The sequence below is a fragment of the Melanaphis sacchari genome, unplaced genomic scaffold (assembly GCF_002803265.2).
Source record: "Melanaphis sacchari strain LSU unplaced genomic scaffold, SCAv2.0 Contig72_pilon_pilon, whole genome shotgun sequence".
Classification (NCBI taxonomy): Eukaryota; Metazoa; Arthropoda; class Insecta; order Hemiptera; family Aphididae; genus Melanaphis; species Melanaphis sacchari.
In genome coordinates, this window is record NW_020271519.1 from 1,303,554 (window position 1) to 1,330,067 (window position 26,514).

Sequence of the window (26,514 nt, forward strand, 5' to 3'; positions counted from 1 at the left end):
CCATTTTTACAAATTATAAATATTGATTGATTTTCCAATCGCCATAGCTCCATATTTTCAAAGGTAATTATTAAAGATCTTTTATCATTTGTACAAAAAATTAGTACAATAACTACTGAATTGAATTTCGATTTTGATACTTCAAAATTCATTATAAAAGGTAATTTTAGTTTGAAAAGAAATAGTTACAGCCTACAGGACATTCTAAGTAGTACAAAAAAATCTCAATAATTTTAAAATATAATGTTTAGGTATAGGTGTTTAAAAAGTTCTAAAAATTTAATTTTGAACCACTGCATTATTAAAAAAAATAAAATGATCGATATGCTTGAAGATTCAATCTGTATATACATATATATATATATAATGTATATGTGTCAGTATATAATATACGTCGATAAATATCTAGTATTATACTCAACGGTGACAAGCCCAAAATCGTTTAGGATGATTTGATACGAATCGTAAACGTCGAAACATTGTAATGTAGATAAATATAATAACGACAAAAATAATAAATCTATACCTGTTATTCGCAATACAACATGCTGTAAACGAAGACCAGTAATTTTTTATTTATAATTATTAATGTACCTATTGTTATGGCGCACATTTTTTCTTTACCGATTGTTGTTTTTTTTCTAATTCCAATAATAGCTGAAGATACACAAAACTGCATTTTTGAAACAACAAAAAAATGCTGCTGTTGAGATTAATTATTTGATTAGAAAACCACCATGATTTTTGATAGAATAAAATATTAAATATCGATAATAAGAGTTTGTACGCATACATATAATGTATCGGTGTTAAAAACCAGTAACGACTGAAACAGTTGTTTATTTTATAAACTTTTAAATTGTTTTAATGAACAGAAAGTAAACTATAGCACATAAAAAATATTGGCAATAATATCCTCTACTGTTCCTCACATCTAGTTGCGCGTGCAGTAAAAGAGTTCACAAATATATTATTAATTTAATATTAAATGTTATTGGTGCAACAATATGTGCAGTATGTATATAACGAATAATTAAGAAAAACCGTTTAATGCAGGTTGTGCATAATTGTTATTATAGAATACAATTTAAAACAATGATGCCTTATTGTTATACTCACTTAATTGAATTTACAATAGTTCTATTAAAATCTTACGAATTATCTAAACTGTACCACGCGCGCAAAATAACTGTATTAAAAACCAAAATTACTAAACGTTTTAAACCCAATATATATCCTGATAGTTTCGTTTAAAATTTAGACTTAGTGATCTATAAAAATAATATTTAAATCTTTTAATAGGGGCTAAGAGGTTAGGCTTATGTGGGTATATGTTGATTGTCATAATTTTTAAAATTTTGGAGTTTTGGACACGAAAATGTTTTTTGATAGAAAAATACTAAAATTACTAAAACTTTCAAAAATATAACTCAGATTAAATCGATATATATATATATATATATATCATTCATCATTAGTGCATTTGAAATGACTTGGTGGCACAATACTCTCTGTCATTGGTCTGTTGCAACAAACACGTCGTATTATAAACCTACATAAAATATTGTTCGTGCAGTTAACTAAATTTGAACGTGCTGCAATACTGCAACTTACGGTAGTTCCGGAATAAATAGGTTCGTTTAACTGGACGTGACGGAAATAAACAAGAACATTTTATTTTAGTTTTCATCGATGTACCAATACAATTTGTCGACAGCCACAAATTTAACGATCGAGAGCGAATATAGATAAACCAACATGAATTATGTAAGTATATAAGTATAAATATACTTTTCTGTTAAAGACATTTTTACATATACAAATCAATCTGTCGTCTATGAGGTACAGCGTAATTGAGATTTTTATAAAGAACCGTGAAGTAAAGGAAAAACAATTTGAGTATGTGTACTGTGAACATAAATATAGCACCACACTTGGTTTGTGCAAAATCTAATTACACATTTGTCAATTCGTCATATCATTCATGTACGAGCACGTATATTAACGCTTATATCATAACTAGCTGTCCCCGTGCACTTTGTTGCCCGTACAAAATCCATCCACATTAAATTTGATTGCCTCATGCTAACATTTAGCGTAACGCGCGTGGATAAATAATAGTTTTGGTTTTCTGATTTGGTGTATTAATGATATTTTCGACATATCAACTTAACATGTAAAGTTAACTATGTAAGTTGTCCCACGTAGTGTTCCTTTTTTTTTTTTTTGTCATTTTTAGCAGTATTTAAAATTATTTCTTTGTATTTTGTTGAACGACTCAAACTGGATTTCCTTTTTATTCTAGACCAAAAAACAACTCATACATGTTAAAACTTTATGAACCAAAAACAATGAAAATTGTTTGTACTGTTATATCATATCAAAATAATAATTAATGATTGGTAATGCCGATAAAAAAGATACACCTATATATCTTAACGTCGGTATGTATTTGACAATTATTTAAAAAATTAATTAGGTACTAGATTTTTCATTAACTTATAGAATCAGAAATAAGCTTAAAACATGTTCCGCGATGTAATTACTCATTTATTAAAAAAAAAAAAAAATCAAGATAATCAGATTAATTGTTTCAAAGAACATGCGTCACAAAGATTTCCATTTTCACATTTATGTACAAAATATACATAGGTAGTGAATATGCATTATATCCGTCAAAATCGTTTTCTTTGCGATGTGGAGAAAACAAATCTGGAACACGACGTGTACACATATATTTTAAGTCACTTACGCCGTTTAACATAACAAGATTTAAATTATATATTTTACGAATATAATATATGTTATAGCAAAATGTACGCAAGATTACATCCAACGCAATGGATTTCGTCCGAAATTGTGGTCGTTTGTGTTCGAATACGATTTATAAAGAATTTACATTATTTTTCTTTTTCTTCGGCGTTTACATAACACATTATAATATAAATACGGTCGAATCACGGCAACTCTGACAGTCCAAGGATAACCAATCTTATTCGTATCGACTAGAATTTCCAGCTATAGAACCGACTTCAATGCGACTATTTATTGCTACATAATATACTATGTATAGTATGGTATCTATCGCTTACTAAGATTATTATTCCGCAAATTGCATACAACACTATAATATTATTAATATACTAGATTACCTATTATAACCTCCTTAATTATTATTCTATACATCAAGCATAGACCAATAAAGAAATAGACTTATTATTCTTGGGTCATGTTTATCACAAAACGAGCAACAAACGACTAAGTCTCATTAATATCGAGAGAGAGATAAAGTGAAAGAGGATGACGTTTGACAAAAAATTGTAACAGCATTTTTAGAATAATATTACTTTTTAGGTCCTAACATATACACTGAATGAATAAATAGCCGATCTCTTTTAATGACAATTTTGGTATCAGGTAATTTATGGCACCCTTTGTCCATATAATATGACTACAATATAAAACTATAGCAAAGATAAATGTTGTTTATATAAATTATATATTAATAATTTTATATTTATATTATTTATTAAACACAGTTATCACACACATTTTATTTTTTAATGAGTTTTACCATTTGTTTTCATTTTTGAGAACACCGTTCACTGGCGAAATGTAAATCGTGGATTTCCGAAATTTTAAAATTACATGTCGTTGCCTTAGCAGTGATATGGAATTGAAATAAATATGTTATGCGGCACGACGTAGAGCGATGAATAGAAATCGATACATTTTTGACGGTGACTCTGGGACTTGATTTTGTTTTTAAAAAATATCATACTTAAGACCGTTTTGTTTGAAATTTTCAGTTTTCAAAGAAGCTCCATAAGCTTCGAAAACTAAAATACACTTTATAATGTCTGCAATTTATGATGTCAAATGATGTGTATCTTGATGATATGGAGGGTGGTTCTTCGGTGGCGAATTCGAAATTAATCTTTACCGTACTACTTTAATTGTGAAATTTGTATGTTATAATACTGTCAACATTATTCAACACTTTAACACATCATATATGTTTCATAATATTATATTACATGTTTAAGAAAAAAAAAATGTACAATAAAATCCTAAACCCTGGACAACCGTGTGCATTTTAAGGATCATCTGTAAGCGATAGTTTCGGCACTGCAGGGTGTAATACAATAATATTATATAGTCTTATATTATGTATTATACGCACACCAACAACACAATAAAATATTCGGGAACCGGGACAACAAGTGTTCTTGGAGACCGGTTTGTTTACGACCATATGCGGTATACGCACGTATAGTATGCGTATACATAAATATTTTATTTTTTTTTTGTTCGACTTCTTCCTCGAGTATTATATGCTTGACATTGAAATAATAATATGAAACACGTGATCGTACACTACAGCAGCAAAAGTATACTATTCTCGTTGCATTTCGAACGAATTTAATACGATGACAATCATGGACAGGCTTCAAGAATAATTATCCGAGTGTATCGTGTGTATATAATATACTGTGTAATGTGTGCATGTGCGTATGTGCTTAGCATATTACACGCCATTTGAATGGTATATAACGTAATAACACAATACAGAATACTAAATCCACGGTCGATAAACATCCATAACTTTTGCCTTTCGCACACTGTAAAATGTAAATAATTATTAATTGTGCTATAAACTTACAGATGTCCAGACAAGACGAAATTTAATGATAATATACGCATTAATCATTATTACACGACGTCATACCTATTATTTAAACACACACTATGTAGGTACCTATATATCACACAATTTGCAAAAATGTGTGTGACGCCAAAAAACGTGCTCACTAAATTTTTATAATGTATACTGTCTAAACATTTATTCTGTAAATTAGATTATAGTACTCCTTTTATATAAACATGATGTGCATGTGCATGGAATTGGTATGGTTTGTTCGAATGTACGTTACATTTTTAGCTAAACAATAATAGCGTCCAAATGTACCAAATTAATTGTATACTGAGGGCCTATTAGGATAATTATCAAACATGGTATTTTTAAATCATTAAACGGTATTTAAGTAAGGCGCCTACAAGTTTATCTAACTATAGTAAAATATTACATCGCAATTTGTATACAAAACCGCACAATCAATACTTCAAAAAAAATCATCAAGGTATTACTCCTATAGGTAAACGAGTAACAATAGGTTAGGTTAGGTTAGTGCATTAAATATCACCGCCAAGTTCCAACCTTATTAAGTGCAATTTAAAATAGGAAAATTGTTTTCGTATTTTTTTATTTTACCTAAACGTATTTCAATAATGATGGTTATATTTGTTTTGAAGTTATTTTGCGATATTGATTTCTGTTTTCGGGAGGGAGATGTTTGTTAATGTAGGTACATAAGCCACTACGAAATTATTTAAAATACAATATATGGTCGTAATCGTACCGAGACTTACGCGTAGTATCTCTTTTTCCTCGTGGACCACATGACAAGGATATAATACTATAATTTATAGTAACAGCATAAACCTATAATAAGGGGAGTGTTTTTTTTCATTTTAAAATATGCATTATATTTATGAAAAAACCACATCTGCACATCTGTTTAGTGATCTTCTGCACATCAATTATATACTACAGTTTTTTTTCCTAGAAACGTATTCGAATGTGTGAGTATAACGGATTTTCTGTCTGTCCAATATCGAAAAATTGGAAGAATCAGCAGATTCCCTGGTACATAGTCTAATTCACACGGGTCGTCAATTTATTTATATTTTACCATATTATATTGTCGTCAATTCAACTAGACATTTTACAAGTGACATCATATTATATACGGAATTTAATAAAACACCATGCCGAAGTATAAAATATCTAAATATTACTAATAGCCCAAATAAAATTGAGCTTGGAAAACATTTCAAATGAAAAAATAATAGTAAGTGTGAGTTTCTTAAAAATTATTAACAGTACCTACTACCTATATTATAAATAAATACATAAATACGCAATCATTAACAGAATATATATAGATTGATAGCAGCTAGATACCTTCTTAGTAACAATTAATGCATTTTTTCCTATTCACAGAGTATTAGAGCATTTAATATTATTATTTGTTAACTACTGCTGTTGTGACTGTATTAAATATTAATATTTAATACTAGTGAATGTTAATTATTATCATTAACTATAAATACTATAGATTGCTCACTGGGTAGTTTTTCGATGGTTTACTATTTAAACAGCACCGTTATACAGCACTGTAGATGTATTATTAGTTATCGACATTAACGTTGTAATCGCCAGAAGTCATTGTTGTGGCTGTCGTATGCCGGACGTCAGACTGCTAATTTTTATAATTATATCAAATACTACATACTATGACAATACCGGACAAGTAGTGTTGAAAATTGTGACACATATATGCACATATAATTTGGTATTTATAATTAAAAAAAAACTGTGTACAAAAGTACAAAAAGTTCTTGATTTTGAATTAATTCCTAATTGTATAGTCTGCTACCAGGGAATTTAAAATCGTCGTATGTTCTTCATTTTAAAAAGGACTGAAGATAATCCGTATACTACAATATCTGGTCAAAAGTTGTTTTTAATACATGATTTACCGCACCTCATAAAAATCTTAAGAAATAATTTATTAAATGGTAATTACATGATTGAAAAAATTCAACTCATAAATCGCGATTAGGACATGCATAACCCAGAAGAGCTCAAATCACCCACCGCAAATTTTATTGATATACTGAAAATGTTTGACTCTGGTAATAGTAAATACTAAATACCTATATATGATCCAATTCCGAAAAAAGATCAATAAGTGATCGTCCACAAGCGTTACACAATTTAAAAAAGCAAGACAAATGTTTAAAAGTGCAGTTAAAATATGCCATAAAACAAATAAATCTAACATTCTTCTGTGTTAAACTGGTATTTTTTGGATAACTGCAATATGTTAATTTTATGAAAGAGAAAAGAATGATTATATGTAAAATAATTAAATGAGAAAAGTCTTTTAATGACGAATATATTTACACAAGATGCATTGGAAAATGTTTTTTCAATTACTCGTAAAAAAAAACGGAAAATGTTTAAAATATTAAAATATTTTTTATGATGCAATAGTTGATGATTATATAGTTATTACTTTCTAATATATTTATGTAATATGTAGGTATAACAGAAACTCAACAGAAAAACTTTTCCTTGTCCTTTTGGCCATATAAGTTCACAAAGCCTTATAAAATATTTTTCAACATGCAACAACTGCGAACCAGAAAATTATGAATAAATTACTGCATTAAAATGTGTTAAAGTACAAAAAACAACAAAGTTGGAAGAAGTTGCTTTTGAAAAAAAAAACCGGAAACTACTGAATTTAGTTCAACATCAAACTCACCATCATCTTTTATTTCAATAAGTCCACTTATTCCACAAGCCACCACTCTAAAAACGTGTAAATCACATTTTTTTCTGAATATTGAGTAAAAAAAAAAAATGTTTGGAAAAATATGAATGTGCAATTTTTCAAAAAATTGTAATAAGCAAAAACAAAAATTTAGAATATATAAATTAAATCTTTATTTAAAAAAAGTCTTATAATTTAATTTAGCAAACACAAGGACTTAAAGCTCCATCGAATTAAATCATAACAATAACAAAAACATGTTTAAATATATTGAAAAAACACTTTGATTAAATTAAAATTGAATAGAAAATAATGACACAACTTAAAGAAAAAGTGAAACAACAAATTAATTTTCTAAACATTTTCAATTCTATATCATTATTATGTCAAGAGCATTGCAACTATATTAATGAATTATTTTAAGAACTAAAATTTTTAAATAATACTAATGGAAAAATGAAAATAATAATGGCAAAGACAAGTACAAAATCCAGCTAAACTACGTGTCTTACAAAATAATTAAAAATGTATTATTAGCAACATAGTTATTAGTTGTGCTATGTCTTGTCAACCGATAGATGTAGGTATATTTTCTCTCAAACAAAAAAAATCTATTTTCTCTGTCACTGTTAAATACATGCATATTACATGAATATCGAACAAACGCAAGTGAACTCGTAAATTATACATATATATATATACATATTTAAGTTAAGTTATTATTATATATTCTTTTTTTTAAAGAGGTTAGGCTTACTCGGAACGTACATACGTTTATATTTATATATTATATTTTATAGTATATTCTTTTACAATAGAACGTAATGCGAAGGAAATCGTACGCATCATTTTAAATTCATATATAATATATACATACTTATTTTTTTTATTAACTTTGACTTGCATACAATACTTTTTGGTTGACCGATCTATAAAAATATAAAAAACGCGAGTGGTAACGGAAATCGGTATAACAATGCGGAGCACGCAAAAAAATACGCGCACATATATATTAGCTATTATATTTAATATATTTATTTTTTTATTATTATAATATTATTACACACACGTACACATATAAACGTATGTATAAGAATTGTAATAATAATATAAAAACGGACGAAATGCACACACACACACACATGTATATATAATATGTATTTCGTCATTGTATATTATTGCTTGGACAATTCGCGGTGCCAGTGCAACATCACAAAAGGCGTTTAGATAAAACCGATAAAAAATGTGACATTTCTTTATTTTTATTCCGATTTACATTTCTATTATTATCATTATTATTATATGATAATAAACCCATTAAGAAAAGGAAAATATTCGTCTCCGGGACATGCGCTCGTCTACGACAACAATAAAACGGACAATTTTTTTTTTTTCATTATCGAACCCGTCGCCGCCAACGACCCGACGCGCCATTTCCGGTCTGCAAGAGAGGAGATATCAAAAAAACCAAACGATTTTAGTGTCCGCCCGTATATTTATATATACCGTACGTATCATATTATGGTACGCATCGTAGATTATATTCCTCATGAATTCCACTTTTAGCCGCTATGGTGACGGTGCGCAGAGGTCCACGTGCTACCGGGTCTCGGGACCGTCCTTTATGAAACTATATTAATACAGTAGTATACAAATTTCTCCCTCTTAGATACCCAAGAGACAGTGACAACTACGTCACGTGACGATTTGTTCTGCATCAGCGTTTTTCAAAACAATCTTTATATTTAGGTACTTTTGGATCACATATTGGACCAAGGCCCATATTTTTAATGATATATTAACAATTTTCTAATTTAATTTTTAAAATAAATGGTATTTTAATCTTTAATATTAATTTAACAATATTTTGTACAATGAAAAAATGATATGCCGTTCTTTCCGTAAACATTAGCAAATTATAAATACAGATCTGTACATCGATGGTAGAGAGTTTACACGAATAATACTAAAACTAACTACTAGTTCCTACAGATCAAAAAAATATTATTTTCGGTGCAATAAATTAATTTTTTTTGTGCTTACAAATTAACGCTAGTTTTAGATTTTTGAGAAATAGCAGTATTTTGGGGAAGGAGAGAGATTTTTAGTGCAGCATATTGAATTTGTGATTTAAACTTTCCCTATCATTCAAAACTACAAACAATACACAAGTATTGACGGAAAAAAATGCTTCTCGTACACGTGGAAAAAATAAAGATAAAAATTCTCTTTCTCACTGTACAAACTCTCCCTCCGTTTATTATAATTATAGAATAACGTTGCCACTCTGGTTCTGTATACGTTATACCATTCGTTGTCTTCGCTTCGTATATGTTTGTAGTCTTCGTTTATACACAACACCCTCATTCGCCTAACCTAACCATGCACCCCGGCGTGTTTTGACACTCGGTGTGTACGTGACCGTGCGTCACAAAAACGCACAATAGCAATAATAATATATTATAAATCGTTGTTTACGACATTTTTTTTTTTGTCTCTGTACGTCTTTATGTATAAGGCAACAACGACGACCGAGGGACACATGTACGCGCTCGTACACAAAAGCATCATATATATGTGTGTATACATAATATATATACACTTACCGTATCCAATCTTCGCATAAGATATGCGTGCGTTATATTTTAGGTATTGTGCACTCGTTTTTAGACGAAAAGTCACAGGCAGATAATATTACAATGACGGTTGAAATATTTTCAATACTATGTAAACCTAATGACGCTATAATAATTAATGTAATAATAGTATATACCTTGATATCGTAGAGACTAGGCCTCGTTTGAATACGTCAAACGAAAAATCAGCCGATCGATATAATATGTTTCATACGTCTCGTCTGGCTGAGAATGTTATATAGTAGAAACCATAATATTATACAGAGTGTATCACGAAAGTCTGTCATATTAAATTCAATGTACCTTGTTTTCCTGATACATCATGCGTGATCCTTGTTAATTAATAATTATTTTACAAACACTCATTATTTTGTCCTTAATATATTAAGGAAAGTTCACACCTATAAATAATTATACCTCACGACTAACTTTCATTATATTAAACTCGACTCGCTCATGTTTATGTATGGTCTTAATTAATCCATTTAATTATTAAAACACTGTGACCATGATCCACCGGTGTCCGACACGTCGTCGATTTAAATTTCTAACTGAGCGTGGTAGGGATGTATAAGTATAGTGTATACAGTATACCCGACCCAAACACCAAGGAATTTTTACGTCAGTTTTTGTTTATAACCTACGATTTTATTTATACACCACCCATCTTTTGTAAAATATGTATGGCTCGTCGTGTACGAAGAAAAATTATTTCGTTCGTGTGTCCGCCCGCCGTCCACGATAACGGAAGTCGAGTGCTGGCTACAGGGTCTCTTAAAATTATGTGATTCATCGTATCCGTCGTCTCCACAGTTAAGTATGTGTCAGTGAATCACTACAACATACCTATTGACACTTAAAATTTTTATTTATTTATTAACTATAAGATAAAATTCAGTAGTAACTTTAAAAAACTTATAAATAACTGACACCGAGTTGAACAAAATGAAAATATTAGAACATAATACATATAGAACAATAAGATAATAACGAAAAATAAAGATGGAAAACAAAAGATAAATTAATTAACAACAATAAGATTTATGAAAAAAAAATCAAAATCATTATTAACGGAGTTATTATTTTGTAAAAGATTATTAATAAAAGAGCTGAGTGTGTAACTGAGAAAAGAATAAGTTGTACAAAATAAAAAAAAAATAAAAAATAATCTCTAGTATTAAAATTATTAAATTTAAATTTTATTAGACTTGATAAAAAATTAAAAATCATCTATTTGTATATATATTTAATAATTTAAAAAAAAAATAAAAAAATAATATAAAAATGTTTGCGATCTTTTGAATAATTTAAGTTTAAAAATGTACTTATGTTATCGTAATTTATTAGAATGAGCTAGATAATCTCTGCGAGGTGCCACTTTACAATAAAGATTTTAATAAAACCAATAAATCGAAAATAAGTTGTGTTGAACCTGAAAATACCAATAAGATTGGAGTTTCCCTCAATAATTGTAATATATTCTGTATGAGACATGAAAATGAAATAAAAAAACATTTAAGGGTGAAAGGGGCATTAAAAAAAGAACAATTACACATAATAAGACCAAACATAGATGATGCTTTATTTATGAGAGAATAATATGAAGGGATAATGATAGTTTTTTATTATTTATGATCGTATAAATTAGAATTAGAATTAGGTGCTTACTCATTTAAAAAAAACTTTGTATCCATCATAATATTATTGTTTTGTAAAATACATTAAAAATTAAAATATTTTAAATAAATTCATAATTAAAAAAAAAAAAAAATGCGATTGCTTAGAAATCACGTGCTATAAGTTTTAACAGCATACAACCGTCTTATAAGTCATAACAACTGTGTTTAATCACATACCTTTATTTTTCAATACACTACATTATCTTGACCAGAATACATGATATTTTACTGACGATTTCTACTGAGCGCGGTGTATTTATAGTCGACATTGAACGACATAAGTATGGCCTCCGATGTACGAAATATTATGATACCTACACGATTTTACGGACTAAAAATACAGCCAATAAACATACTTATTATATATATCTCGGCCAAAATTAACATTTTTTATGTCACAGCAGTATTTTTGGAAAATTTCATTAGTTGTGTTATACCTGAAAATTTCGAAAAATAATTGGAAGTAACGAAAATAATATTTAAAACTAATTGTGATGGCGTTCCGAAAAAAAAAATTGGATAGATGTATCATCAATATATATTCATGTGGTGACCTTTTTTTTTTTTGAGGAAAAATAACATCTATGTAGTACATACTATGTTTGTATCTATGTGCTTAAAATAAAATTTAAAATACAATTTATTCTATTCACATTTTTTTTTTCAATTATTTAACAAATAATTAATGTACATAATTATTTAACGCATACATATGTAGAAACGGAAATTAAATATTGATTTCGTTATTTATTTATACAAAATAGATTAAATACTAAAATACTGTAAAACTATTAAATGGTTATTTAATATCATAATAATAAATTGTAAACAAAAGCTATAAATATAGGCAAGTATATAATGAACTTAAATTTATTTTTTTAGGAAATTAAAAACGCAAAATACGAAATTACAGTTTTTATTTTTTAATGTACCTTTAGATACTTTGATTTTTGTTTATTTACTATTAATCTTTAAAAATTATCAAAAATCGATCATTTAAATTATTTAGTCATTCAGTGATTAAAAAATGTAGATGATGTCTGAAGCCATACGACTTAGACAAGAAATAGATTAATTAAATGAGTCATTTCAATAGAAATGTATCTCTATACACAATATGAATGCATGTTTATTTATATTTTTGAATTGATTTAAACACATAATAATTGAAATTTGTTTTTAATAAAAATCTATTAATTTTTTAAAAATATTTATATAAAATGGGCTAATGTGTACCACACTGTTATACATTAGGTATGGAATTCATTATTGAGTAAATCATTTTAATGGATTTTATACAATTTTTATTCAGTCATAACCCATTTTATATGCTGTAAAACGATCTTGAGTGAAGTATGGTTAGGTTAGGTTGTTAACTATGGTTAAAAACAGTTATTTTAACGATTTATTCTTATTTTTCTTTACTTTTTTTTGTTTTTTTTCAATTATAAAAAAAGTTCTGGACATTTTTAATTTTGACTTCTTTAAAGTATAAATTAGATCTGTTATCGTAAACCATAAAATGATGATTGAAGCATTTTATCAACTACTAATCATATACACAAACACATAAAAAGTACACATCAAAGTAAAAACATTACATTTATTTCTCTCTACTTGGAATATAGTAATAAAAAAAAAATATGTAATAAAATATTAAATAAAATAACTAAAAAATTTTAAATGTATTTACTTAATCATATTTAAGACTGTAGCTAAACAATTATTAATTCTATGTTTTTTTTTTTTTTAATGTTTTGTTGTATTTATGATGGTTCTAAAAATTTCTAATTAAAAAAACCTCAAATTTCTTAACATATTTATCTTTTATGTTATTGTATTGAAATCTGTCAAGATTTAAACTATTATTTTATATTCTACAGTATAATATATAATAATTTTGTTTACGAAATTTGTTAGTTATAATATGAATAATAGGTATAGTAGACGATGTATTATCATTGACTATGTTTGTACATTTACGATAATTATTATATTCTAACTTCAGGCTCTACATTATTATCGTATATTTTTATGATATACCAAGTCTATAGTTTAAATAACTTAAAAATATAATAATGATTAAATACCATTTAAAACACATTAAACCCAGACAAAGACCATTATAAGAAAAAAAAAAATACGCACCTAACCAAAAAAATTATGTTAAAATGTTTCTACGTAAAAATACTCTCAAATACAAATCACCTTTTTATAGAATAAATAGTTTCAGGTAAATAAATAATAAATAAACAACATCATAATAGATAATATATATAATATATCTTCTTCTCTATATTATTATATAATCTATTTTGTTTTTTTAGAATTCATAACATTTCACACTATACCGGTGATATAATTTTTTTTTTTATGTATATGAAAATTTCTTTCTTTACGGAAAATGTTTAGTGAGATTTTTTTTAAGTATTAATACGATTTAAAACACTTAGTTACCACGTTATTAGACCTGATTTAGAAAGAGTAATATCCCATGATAATGTGTTTAGAAGATAAGGAGATTACGATATGTTGATTGGTTAGTTTCAGTACATTATCATTTTATTTTTAGTTTTTAATTGTCCGAGCATAATATTAAGTACTTGATTAAAAACTAAATATATTTTTTTTTATTTTTTTTTTTATTGAGACTATTATTTTTACTTGAACAAATAGCTTATACCTAAATTCACTGGTTCATATTCTACATTTAACGTATCAAAATTAAAAAAAAAAAATTGTATTATCACAGAGTACTCATCAAATTATATAATATATATTATAATTATATTTAAATATTTAATAGTCACTTTAAGATTAAAAAAAAATCGATTTCGAATAAGTCATTGCTTATGAATAAAATGGGGTGCATACTTATACCTACCATTTATAATACTGTTTTCAACGTTATGCTATGATGGTGTTCGCGATCCATAGTAGCCTCGAGGACGTCACGTCAGACATGCAGTATTACGTTCATGAAAACTGAAAAGTCGCACGAAGCGCTTGAAAATATCATAGAAGAAGTATAAATGTATGTTTAAAAAAAATGACAAATAACTTTACCACACTATATGGAGTGAATATTATTATTATATACGTATATTTATATAGGTATCTATGACACGTACATGCTGAAAACAGCCTTCACCCGCTCCGCTTAAAATATATTATTTTTATTATTATTATCGTAATACACTGTCGTCAAAAAAAAAAAAAAAACATATTATGGTATTTTAAACGAGAAAAACGCATAAATCACGTCGAAAAGCGGACGGCGAAAAGGAGTCGGTAAAAGATATTATGAAGGATTTCGTAGCAAAGGCATGTGAAAACGTATATTATATTACACATTTATGTTGCAGTATAATCCAATATATTATGGTCGTACATATAATATACATGGTGGTAAAAGTAAAACGCGTATATGTGTAACGTGAAAATAGACATCACTGAGTCATTCATTGGTAGTACATTATACGAGAAGATCTCAGTTAGACTTTATTATACATAGCGTTGTAAACGCATCGCAAAGTTAAAATTTGTGGTTTAAGATTTTCCGAGAAAGGACATTATTTTTGATATTCTAGGTTCTAAAAGATACTACAATCTATTGCTACAGAGAGAAAAAGGACCATTTCGGGAAATAAACATAATAATTGTCAAAAAAACGGTAGCTTTAATAATAAATGGGATAAAGAATTTTTTTTTTAATATTGACGTTGATATATTTGGTTATTTTAATATTATACATTACTCTTACTCAAATGCTATGTATTTATGACACGCACTTTTGTTAGACAAAAAGTTTATGCAATTATTTTATTATGTTATTTTCAGTAATCAGAATATTAAGATCAATGTTTCCCAACTGGTGTTCCACGGAACTCAAAGGTTTCACGAGGTAGTGTCAAAGATTTTGTGAAGATTATAAGAAAAAATAAATTAGTTAACAACATTTTCGAATTAAACTACTATTCTAACGATAAACGAAATTTGGCTTTCTTTCCGTTGGGACAGAAAAAACTAGAGTTCCACAAAATGTTCCTAAAAAGGTTCTGTGGCTGAAATATATTGGGAATCACTTGTATAACTAAAATTGTGTATACAATTTACATAATATAAAAATAAATATATTTTACTTTTATCTGGATATATGGAAGATAAAACTCATTATTATTAAATGTACAGATATTTTTTCATTAAATTTAAATAATATACATTCATCAATGAGTGATAAAAATAACTATAAAATACTAAATAAAATATAATTTTTAAATTTAAAGCTCTTAGGTACAATCAATACAAATAATCCAGTTGTATTTCATCGCTTAAATAGTAATGTACAAAATATTATAATATGAATAATGTTTTTTAAACAAGGTAATAAATCCTTAACAATAATTAATGAATTAAGATTGAAAAAGTTTTTTGGATATAGTTTTAATTTAAAATTCTAAAAATGAATGTAAAAATTTTACATTCATTTATAGTATAATTTATACTATTACATTTAATGTAATAGTATAAAATATACCAATGAGTCTTAAAGTCGAAAAATATTAGTGAAAATAAATAAATAAATACGTATTATTATTTTATCGATGACAAATTAAATTAAATTAATCTAAATAAGGAAATTTATTATCAAAGATAACTGTTAGATTTAGGTAAAATAATGGATGAATAATTTTTTATCTGAGAAAGTATTAACACTGATTATTTATTACGTTGATGGTTATTCCTAAGTGAATGGTTTCCCAAAATTGACTATCTAAAACTAACGTAAAATCCATTTTAAATAAATCCAAATTATTACAAAACGTATGGATATAAACAAGGAATTCTGAGTAAAATAATGTTAATACACGAAAACGACGACAGTAATAATCGTTTTCTTGAATTATTTTATTTTCTGTCGTATATTGATATAATTATATAGGTACGTCTTATCTCATATATATATATATATATATATATATATATTTTTTTTTTTTTTTGTTGAAACCAGACCAGTTTTAAATTTTTGAATAATTGAAAGTCAGCGACCTTGAGAGTCTCGCGTCCAGGGAAATCTGCAAGTTCATACATGATAAGTAATTACGTATTAGTCGTGTACTGTGTAAGTACTAGGTACATAGGTTTGTATATATTATATTACAAACATCTCCGCGCCGATACGTATTTTCGAATGACAACCGCCTCCTCCTGTATAACATTATAACATAGACAAACCGAAACGATTGAATCCGTTTATACTCCGCGTGTATATAATATACAATGCTCATCTGCCACCGGACGCTTTGAGAGATATACATACGTATAATACAACACCGGGCGTGCGCGATGTATTACACCCAACCCGTTATAACGACAGTTTTATGGAGCTATTAAAACCAGTCTACAAATACACGCGAGCATTTATGAATCTAATATTATGTGTGTATAAATAACACATAAGTCGAATTGCGATGTTCCTATTCATTGGTCTATACGTATGTATATTGTATATTTGTATGTACGAGTTGTAATAGAATGTAATACACTATCGGGTGGTCATTTATTCCTTTTTGCCTGGCTGAATTCGTGATGTGTACATGGGTTCAATGATATTTATATGAACTATATAACGAAGAGTGCGTCGCGTTGGAGCTACTGGACGGTTCACACATCCACCGATATGACTAAAATATCATAATTCGTTGTAAATTGTTATACGAGGTAGGTTTTATTTATAATTTGATATATAACTATAGTTAAACATAGTGTATTTCAGATTGTTTCGCGCACAAGCTTTGATAATGATATGAATGTTAGAGGTTGTGGTTATCAGGTACCGGCGTTACGTGGCTTAACGCCCGGAGTCATAAAATCTTAATAACTATGTATTCAAATAAAAATAGGGATTTTGTAGGAGGCAACAAGTCGAAAATCGAAAAAAAGTAATAAGCTTATAATATGGAATAAAATAAAAATATTAAGTACTCATTCTTAAAAAAAGTTACATTTAATAAACGCAAAGTACATTTTAGTTCTACTTATTGGCATGAGCTAATTTTTACGGCATAATCAAATGCACTCCGTATAAGGTATAATATTATATGATACATGGCCGTTCATCAAGTGCAATGTCCAGCTCTTATCAATCGAGTTTTGTTATTTTATTATAACTAAATATTTACTTTCGATAATATGAGTTGAACGATTTCGTCGGTAAACTGCAGCTCTTATATTGCTACAGTGTTGTCGTAGTTTTGTCCTTTACACTGTCTTTGTGTATAAATCACACGTACAATTCGATGTAGTCATAAAAATTACACATAGCATGTATTTAATTCTCAGTGATTATTTTAATAGTAAGCACTATAATATAGCATTATTATTTATTCTTAAAAGTATTATCGTTTTTGAAAATACTATTTTCTAATGAAATTAAATAAAATAAACAAAATTCAAAATCATTAATAATTTTCGAAATCGTGACTGTTAAAATAATCTTTCATCATATAAAACAATATTATGGTAAATAATATTTAAATATCTATTCCATAATATATAATATTTTATTGTAATTTTACTATTTTTCTGTATAAAGTGTAATAATAATAATATTGTCCTCTCCCTTTCGGCTACTGGTAACGAGAGAACGAAACGATGATGTCCTCACTCATCGCTCGTCTAGGAAGATAATGTTATTTTAGCATTATTTTTCTCCCAGAATTCAATTTTGTAAGTTTCATATGTCCATAATATCAACAATAAGACAATTTCGGTGTTTGGTTAGTAGTTTGGACTCGAAACCGAACCAGGCAATATTCTACAGTCGAATGATCATTCTATAGAATTCAGTCAGGCATTTTTACCAATTTTTTATTACTTAATAGCGTATTTTTTTAAGCAAATGTATGCAATTCTGGCCAATTCATAACATCACAGCTATAGATAAATAGCAGGTAAAATGTATACAATGGTATGATAATAATAATAATAATAACACAGTTTTAAAATATACAATATTATATTGTATTGAAATAATTATTGCATGCGTCTCGAACTAAGAGAATTATTAACCATAAATCGGCTTTAAATAAATACGATGTAACAATAAATTATTGGTATTTGTTAAAAAATAAAAAAATAAATTAATTAATAGAAAAAGTTCTATATCAATAAATAGCATTAGAAGAAATTATAACTTTAACAAACTTCACAATTAATAATTTTAGTTTCAATGTCAAGTAAACAAGTCAGACCTTGTACATTTGCAATATGGTATTAAAAAATGTATATATTGACGATTGGTCATTGTAGCTTTCAAAACAAAGTTTATGGTTAATCACAGCTGATTTAAATGATTGATATGAAAAATTATATTTTTACGATGTGTAAAACATTCATTTTAATACAACAATTTATGTTAGAAGTTATTACGACTGCATCATAAACTTTGTATAGAGAAGGAATAGTATATTGTATTTAACTCTAAAATTAATTTGATTCTTAATGAGAACTATTATAATTCATAAGTAATACAAATTTACAGTGCCCAGATATTTATTATTCAATGCCATCAATGATTATTATCATGATGCTTGCAATTATTTGATCGAGTTTATAACCATATTTATTTTTAAGTCCATGGCTTTTTATATTTCCGGCGTTATGTGATATTTTAAGAATTTCGATTGCATATTTTTTGGATATCTCTATTAAATATAAAAAAGGAATATTAAAATATATAATTAGCCATGCTGAAAGTTCATAAAAAAAAAAAAAAATAAATAAATAAATAAATAAATAAAAATAAAAATAAAAATATATTTTCAATCATCTTGAAATATTCTTATTTATTCAAAGTGTTTGATTAAACTTCGTCTGGTGTTTAACACTTAGATAGTATTTACATAAGGAATAAATATATACCTGAAGATAATATATTACATTGAGTATCATTTTTTTTTTCAATATTAAAATGGTAATATTAAAAAAAAAAGTTTTTGATGAATAACTACTATATTAAATAATATACATATTTATAAAGTAGTGATTAGTATACTCGTATATCAATTTATGTTGGTATCTTAATTTTCAAAAGATTGGTTTTCATCTTTCAAACGATGTTTACCTACAAATAAGAAATTGTGTATTTATGACGTATTTTCTTATTCCCGGATTGATTATTATAGATACAATCGTGTTAATTTATTATTTTTGGACTTCTCCGCTTTAATTTATCAGCATTAAAATATACTATAATATAGTGTTATGTGGATAAGATACATTCAGTAGGTACGATTATTTGCAGCATAATATATTATTGATAAAGCGTAATTCAAATTACGAATTTGATGATATAGTAATTTATCAACGACCGAACAATTTGTTCGCCTGAATTGCTGCGCTGTATGTGTACATACACGGGAATCTGGTCAGCCAGATCAAATCAATTAGCGCTTATCAAGAACACTACGGTCGTGTGTATATTATATATAATTTCGTGGTGGTTACCCACTTGCAGGACGACTGAGTTACACCGCGATCGGTGCCGCTCGGACGTTGTACAACAATATATAAATCTACACGCGAACGTACACGTTGCGGACGCGCACACACACACGCATAAATGACCTCTGCCGCCCAAGCTAAGTCGGTGTCGAATTAATCACCGCGCACTGTAATAATAATACATTATAACACATAGTCGTATACAGTGATATAAGGGCGACGAGTAAACCGACAACAGTATTAGAGCACTTGCAATTCGTATTGGTATTAAAATCACTTATATACGTATAATATCAGGGATAATATGAGATATCATGCAATGTGAATTTATTCATTGCATAAACTGTTTAACATACACTCATCCAAAATATCCGTCTAACATAATAACATATTATATTGTCTGTGTATAGAACACTTATTAATTATTGTTAAATTACTTTTGAAACGACTCGCTATAGTTTGTGGCTTACCTATACAGAACCGGATGGACGAGAGGATTAAGGAAACCTCCTTTAATTAGCCACGTTAGTCGTTGAGATAATAATAATAGGTATTATTCATATCCAGTATATGTTATATCAGTTTTATGGAAAAGGAATCATGTATGGGAAAGAATATTATAACTAGTAATTGTGAATGTAATAATAATAATAAAAAACTGGGACCAATTAATTTGCTTTACATCCGTCGGAATGGTAACGTCGTTTCGAGCTGGGTGCTCTGGGTCTACCTGAATTCAATGTTTATTTTATTTACATTAAAGGTTTGGCTCAAAATTCAAAATTAAATTAAATTGAATCAGCAGTATTATGTAACAAAACATAAGATATTGAGAAGTTAAATAATTTTAAATTATGTGACCTAGTCAAATAATATTTAGGCTTAGATGGGAAGGGTTCATAATATTAAGAAAATACTTTGTGATTAAGTGAACTTTATTGCATGGTCAAATGATGTCATCGTCATTTGTAGTCAGATCACCATTGTAAGGCACGTCTTTACGCAGATTATAATACTCGAATTATTATCCGATTGAGTATTTTTTTTAAATTGTAAATATTCTCATGGAGGGATGAACAAGAATCAACGGATAACGCATGGTAACACTTGATATTTACATAATATAATAGTGTTATGCTGTTAAAGTAAAAATCTTCATACAATGCCCGTTACGTGATTGTTTTATCAAGGTTTTCCTCGAATTTTCCAAACGCGCACTCATCTATAATATAATACGTAATATATACAATATACTCTATAATGAATAATTTCTAAATAACGTACGTCAAGTATAATGAAGTTATTTATTCTAATAACGATGAAACCTATGAATAATATAGGTGAATTTATGCATTCTATCTTGACGCATTGAAGAATCTGCGGGAAACGGCCAGAGTTGATCAAGATTCGTTTCACCTGCACTCCACAATACCACATATTATATTCATACATTCGAAAATAGCAATAAAAATACGATAAATTATAGATTTGTGATTAAGGTTTGATTACAATTCATAACACTTGATATACATGCAGTGTGCATAGTGCTTGGTGCATATGCAAGTATTAAAAATAAAAAAAAAACGCGAAAACAGTGTGATAGAGAATGAAGTAATGGACTTCAAAAAATCAGACAATTGTTCCATACAAGAATGGTCGGTGGAAAATATCGCTGTTTTTTTTTTTTTTAATATACCTGCGTTTAGCAATATACGTTAATAAAATGGTAGGTGGTTACCTTAATAAGTCTTTATCCCAGTGGTTAGTGCACGTTTACCTCACTAGATTTTGTCATGTATACATTTAAAAATTTAATATTTCGATACTATAAATCTACTGTTAAAGGTACAGGATTTCCTTCAGTAGGGGTATATTTAGTATAGGCCATTGCCTTATATACAATCGTATACGATATAGTTGAAGTAAACGGGTGACCAACGTAATAACTTAGAATCCCGATGCAGAAAAGTCCAAAAACTTCCAAAATTCTACTGAAAGTTTAAAGTTCATATGCAATGTGGGAGGGTGGATTTTACGTACATAGTTACTTTCAGGACATTTTCTGTATCACTGATTGTTATGGCCGCTGTTCGAGTTCGATTCATGACGATTTTTGATCAAAATGCTTTCACGTTATCATCCACCTGTGCACATATTTTATATAGTATTGTGCATCATTACGACAAGATGTCTTTATGTCAACCATATTCTCAATGTATATCGAATAATTTTCACATTTCCATTTACATGTATATTTTATATACTGAGTAAGTATTGTGCAATGAAAATGCTTCCGTATCATCCTGGATCTGACAAAACGCGTCACTGTGGGTAGCTAGTAAAAGCATCAAATATCTATAAATTATTCACAAGTTTCTTGTTTGAATTATAAATAGCAATGATTCCATATGCTTTTTCAGTCTAAAAGGTTTATTCAGAATTACATGTTAACTATATTTGAATGATCCAAACATAACCTCGACGTGAATTAGTAGTGCAACATATGAGTAATACAGTTTTGTGTGCATTATCGTTGCGACTTTGCTTCTTGTCATTATGTATAGCCTCATATAAATTTGATTAATGTATCGCATTTATAATATTTGCAGATTAATTATATTATTATGTAGTTGACAACAGTTTTAATATTTGGTAAGGTTCGAATTTGGCATACCAAAAGACCTAATAAGTATCCCAAATACAGGACATTTTGGAACTTAGATAATTATGAATCGATGCAATACTATCTACCTTATAATGTGATTTGATAGAGTAGTACAGGTCGATTAATATGTACATAAAGCATTGTTTTTGTAATGAAATTGCAATAAAATAATCTGACGTTTGTGTTCTGTTGCACTTAAACACTGTGTATAACAATCATACTTTTGATAAAAATTATTACCTATATAAAATATTAGTAAAATTAAGTCCATCGGGTGGCAACTCTTCAACGTGAATTTTATCAAGTGATCCATACGCCCTTTGTGCACAAAGCGCGACGCGTACCAACACTTACCAACCTCAATATTCTATCGCCATGGAAGACTTAACGAAGTAATCGCGAAGAAAGTGACTCGTCATGGGATATACTATATATTATGTTTTGTAGGTACTAAATCGTACTCGCAGAATTCGACTACTAAAATGCTAACCTTTTCGCCGGAAAACGTGCACTTGACGGTAACGCGGTCCTCGTTGTCCCAATCGCACTTGCACTCTTGTCTCTGGCACCACGAGGGTTGTTGCTGCTGACCGTCGTCGTCCCGCGGTCGAACGCCGCCGCCGCCGGTCGGCAACAGGAGGCACGCCAGCAGAAAGACGACGGCTAGGGTCGGCCACCCGGCGGCCATTTGCGCCTTAGCCGTACATGGTGCGTCCAAACGATAAACGGACGCGGCCGCGAAGACGGGGCGCGACACTGCGGTTACTCGAGAAACGCGGTAACTGCGGTTATCGACGGACGCGCGGATCGGTGATTTTTACCACAAAAATAATAATAAAACACCGTAGTGATAAATATAAACGAAACACGACGACGTGGAAACGCACCCGTAAAAAGAAAAACGTCGCGACGAAATCGGCCGAGCGCGCACGAACACCACCCGCGCGTCGTACCCGACAGCTGTTGAACCCACGACCGACGGACGCGCACTGACGCAGCGGCGACCGGTAGACGTTTTTACACACGGTTTTACGTTACACACACGCGCACGCACGTCTCTCGTTTTGTCGTATTTGCGTACAGCCGCCGCCGGATCCGTTTCTCCCACCCAAAAAACTGGTTTCGTCGCCCGCAACAGCAACGGCAGCTGCTGCTGTAAGCGCACGCCGCAGCCGCCGCCGCCGCCACTACCGAACGCCACCACACGACCGACCGCCCACGAACGTACGTACGAGACGACGAACGCCGCGCCGGCCAGACGGCTATTAATATTATTATTATTATTATTATTTATATTATTAATATACGGGGTGATTCGCGTTTAACGTGTGCCACTCTATTGTCATCACTGGTATTCATTCCATCTATTTCTAAACCAGTGTAATAATATCATGTTTTGTACTCGGTATAATCGAATGGGACCGAATCGGAACGAACGGTTCATTGATATCACACATCACGACGAGCATTCAAAGTCTAGACGTAGGGTACCCCGGGGTAGTGGACAAACGTTTTGCCGAGTTCCCCTTTACCACTCCCCTCCGCGCACGAAAACATTTTTAATACTTTTTATTTTTTTTTTAATATTCGTTGAAAATTCGATTCGGATATCAAAAAAAACTTCAAAAAATAAACCGCTCTGAAACAAGAATAATTATTAATAAATATAAAAAAAAAAAACAATAACGTTGTATAAAATAGTATAAAAAATGTATTTCTTTTTTAACGCTATTATTTTCACCTAATGATGCACGACAAAATACGTTTTCAAAAACGTTAAAACGACCATCTTGCGCGTTAAATAGATCACCCGGTATTACTATTATTTCATACGTACGTGTTGTGTACTACGTATTATGCGTACATAGCCATCACGGCTACGATCGTCGCCGTCGTAGTACACGCGTTACGCGTATAATGATATAGCATGTATATACGTATAAAACACGACGCCCCTATAATAAATACATTTTTTTTTTTTTGTCTTGTTTTATTATTGTTGTTATTATTTATTTTATTGAGTTTTTTTTTTTTTTTTTTTTACGAGCTCTCGTAATTGACGGATTGTATTTCGGTGTGATGCGTCGAACACGAAACGTATACACTCCGTCGAAATATTATATCGCACTCTTATTTTATACTTTCTTTGTAGTCTACCTTATGCAGTGCGTTCGGAGGAGGGTTTTTGATGAAGTTTTTGGAGCGCACACGTTGTACCTATGTTGTTATTGTTTATACTCACGTTATAATTGCAGGTAGATATTTATATTGTTGATTGCGGTGCTATAATACACGAGCTAATCGTTTTTCCTTCTGCCGTTCGAAAACTTTTAAAATTAACTTATGATAAACCACTACCATTAATACTAGATTTTGTGAGAAAAGTGCGCTAAATAAAATAAGTGACATAATCAAGTCCGCTTCATGTCACATGCAGTATTTTGGTTCCGAATTCTTAATCAAAATCTAACATGCTAAAATGTAGAATTTGGGTGTTGGCATGCTGCCAACCATGTAGAACCATGTAAAATTATAACATTCTCCCATCTCCTTAAGTTATAGCAAGCATAATGATATTAAAGTTCGTTTGTATGACTAATATATTACAATAAATGTTAATTTTAATTTTAATTATTATGGTTAAAATAAACATGCTTTTAAAAATACTTTTCGTTTTTACTTAATGTTCAAATATAATGTATATTTAAATTATTAAAATAACATTGTCGTATATAATCCCTCGCAGTAAGCCATAATATGTACCAATTGATTGATTCTTTTATCAAAGAACTAAATATTTTAAAAACTATCAAAATACTTTCTTGGGATAATTCAATGTATATAAATCAAATTTCTAACTAATATTTTAAGATGAAAAATACTTGAAAACAGTCATCAACAGGTTTCACCGTAGATTAACTCACCATATAAATACAAACAAAATATTTTGAAAAAAAGACAGGAACATTAAAAATAAAAAGTTTCCTGAAAAATGTTATCCTGGAAAAGATAATAATTATTTAGGAAACATACCTTGCAAACTTGCAGTAAATCGTATAGTTATTTTATTAAACTTTTTCCGGAATCTATTTTTGAACTTGTTTTCCAAGAAAGTTGTCAGAGTATGCAGCTCAAAATGGTAATTTTTTATATCCTAACGAAGTAAGTTTGTTATTTTATATTACTACGAAATTGTATAATTTTAAACATAGTGCTAGAAAAAAGGTGAAAATATTTTTATTTTCATTAAGTTTTCAGTTATTTGTATAGCATAAAATGTTTATTTACATACAGTATAATAACCAATTTAATTAATTATTATACAATGTTTTATTCGTCAACAAATTTACCATTTACGCAGGTTTACTACACCACTATAATATGATGTGGACATAGCCCACCCACACACGATGCACATATGACACCATGTGTTATTTTTTAACTTTACCATTTTTAATTGATCTAAAATTGTTTTTTCTTTAATATTTCAGTACATTAAAAAAAATAGTAAAAAAAAAAAAAAATTATGAATCAAGAAGTTAAATAGTAAAAATAAATTAACTTTAATTTTTCTTTTTTGTGAAAATAAAGCACGTTATTCCCCTAAACTTTGAACCTACTTTTTA

The 26,514-nt window shown here is 28.9% G+C and overlaps 2 protein-coding genes across 3 annotated transcripts in view; one reads left to right on the plus strand and one right to left on the minus strand.

The window, feature by feature from the left end:
* LOC112600850 overlaps positions 1–23,722 on the minus strand; it is a 125,257-nt gene extending 101,535 nt beyond the window's left edge. Inside the window, exon 1 of the mRNA XM_025348174.1 lies at positions 23,379–23,722. Coding sequence (XP_025203959.1) covers positions 23,379–23,576 — 198 coding nt within the window. The 5' untranslated portion in view covers positions 23,577–23,722. The remainder of the gene's footprint in view (positions 1–23,378) is intronic.
* Positions 1–26,514, plus strand: part of LOC112600849 (E3 ubiquitin-protein ligase highwire) — a 286,261-nt gene that overhangs the window by 192,944 nt on the left and 66,803 nt on the right. The window lies entirely within an intron of this gene.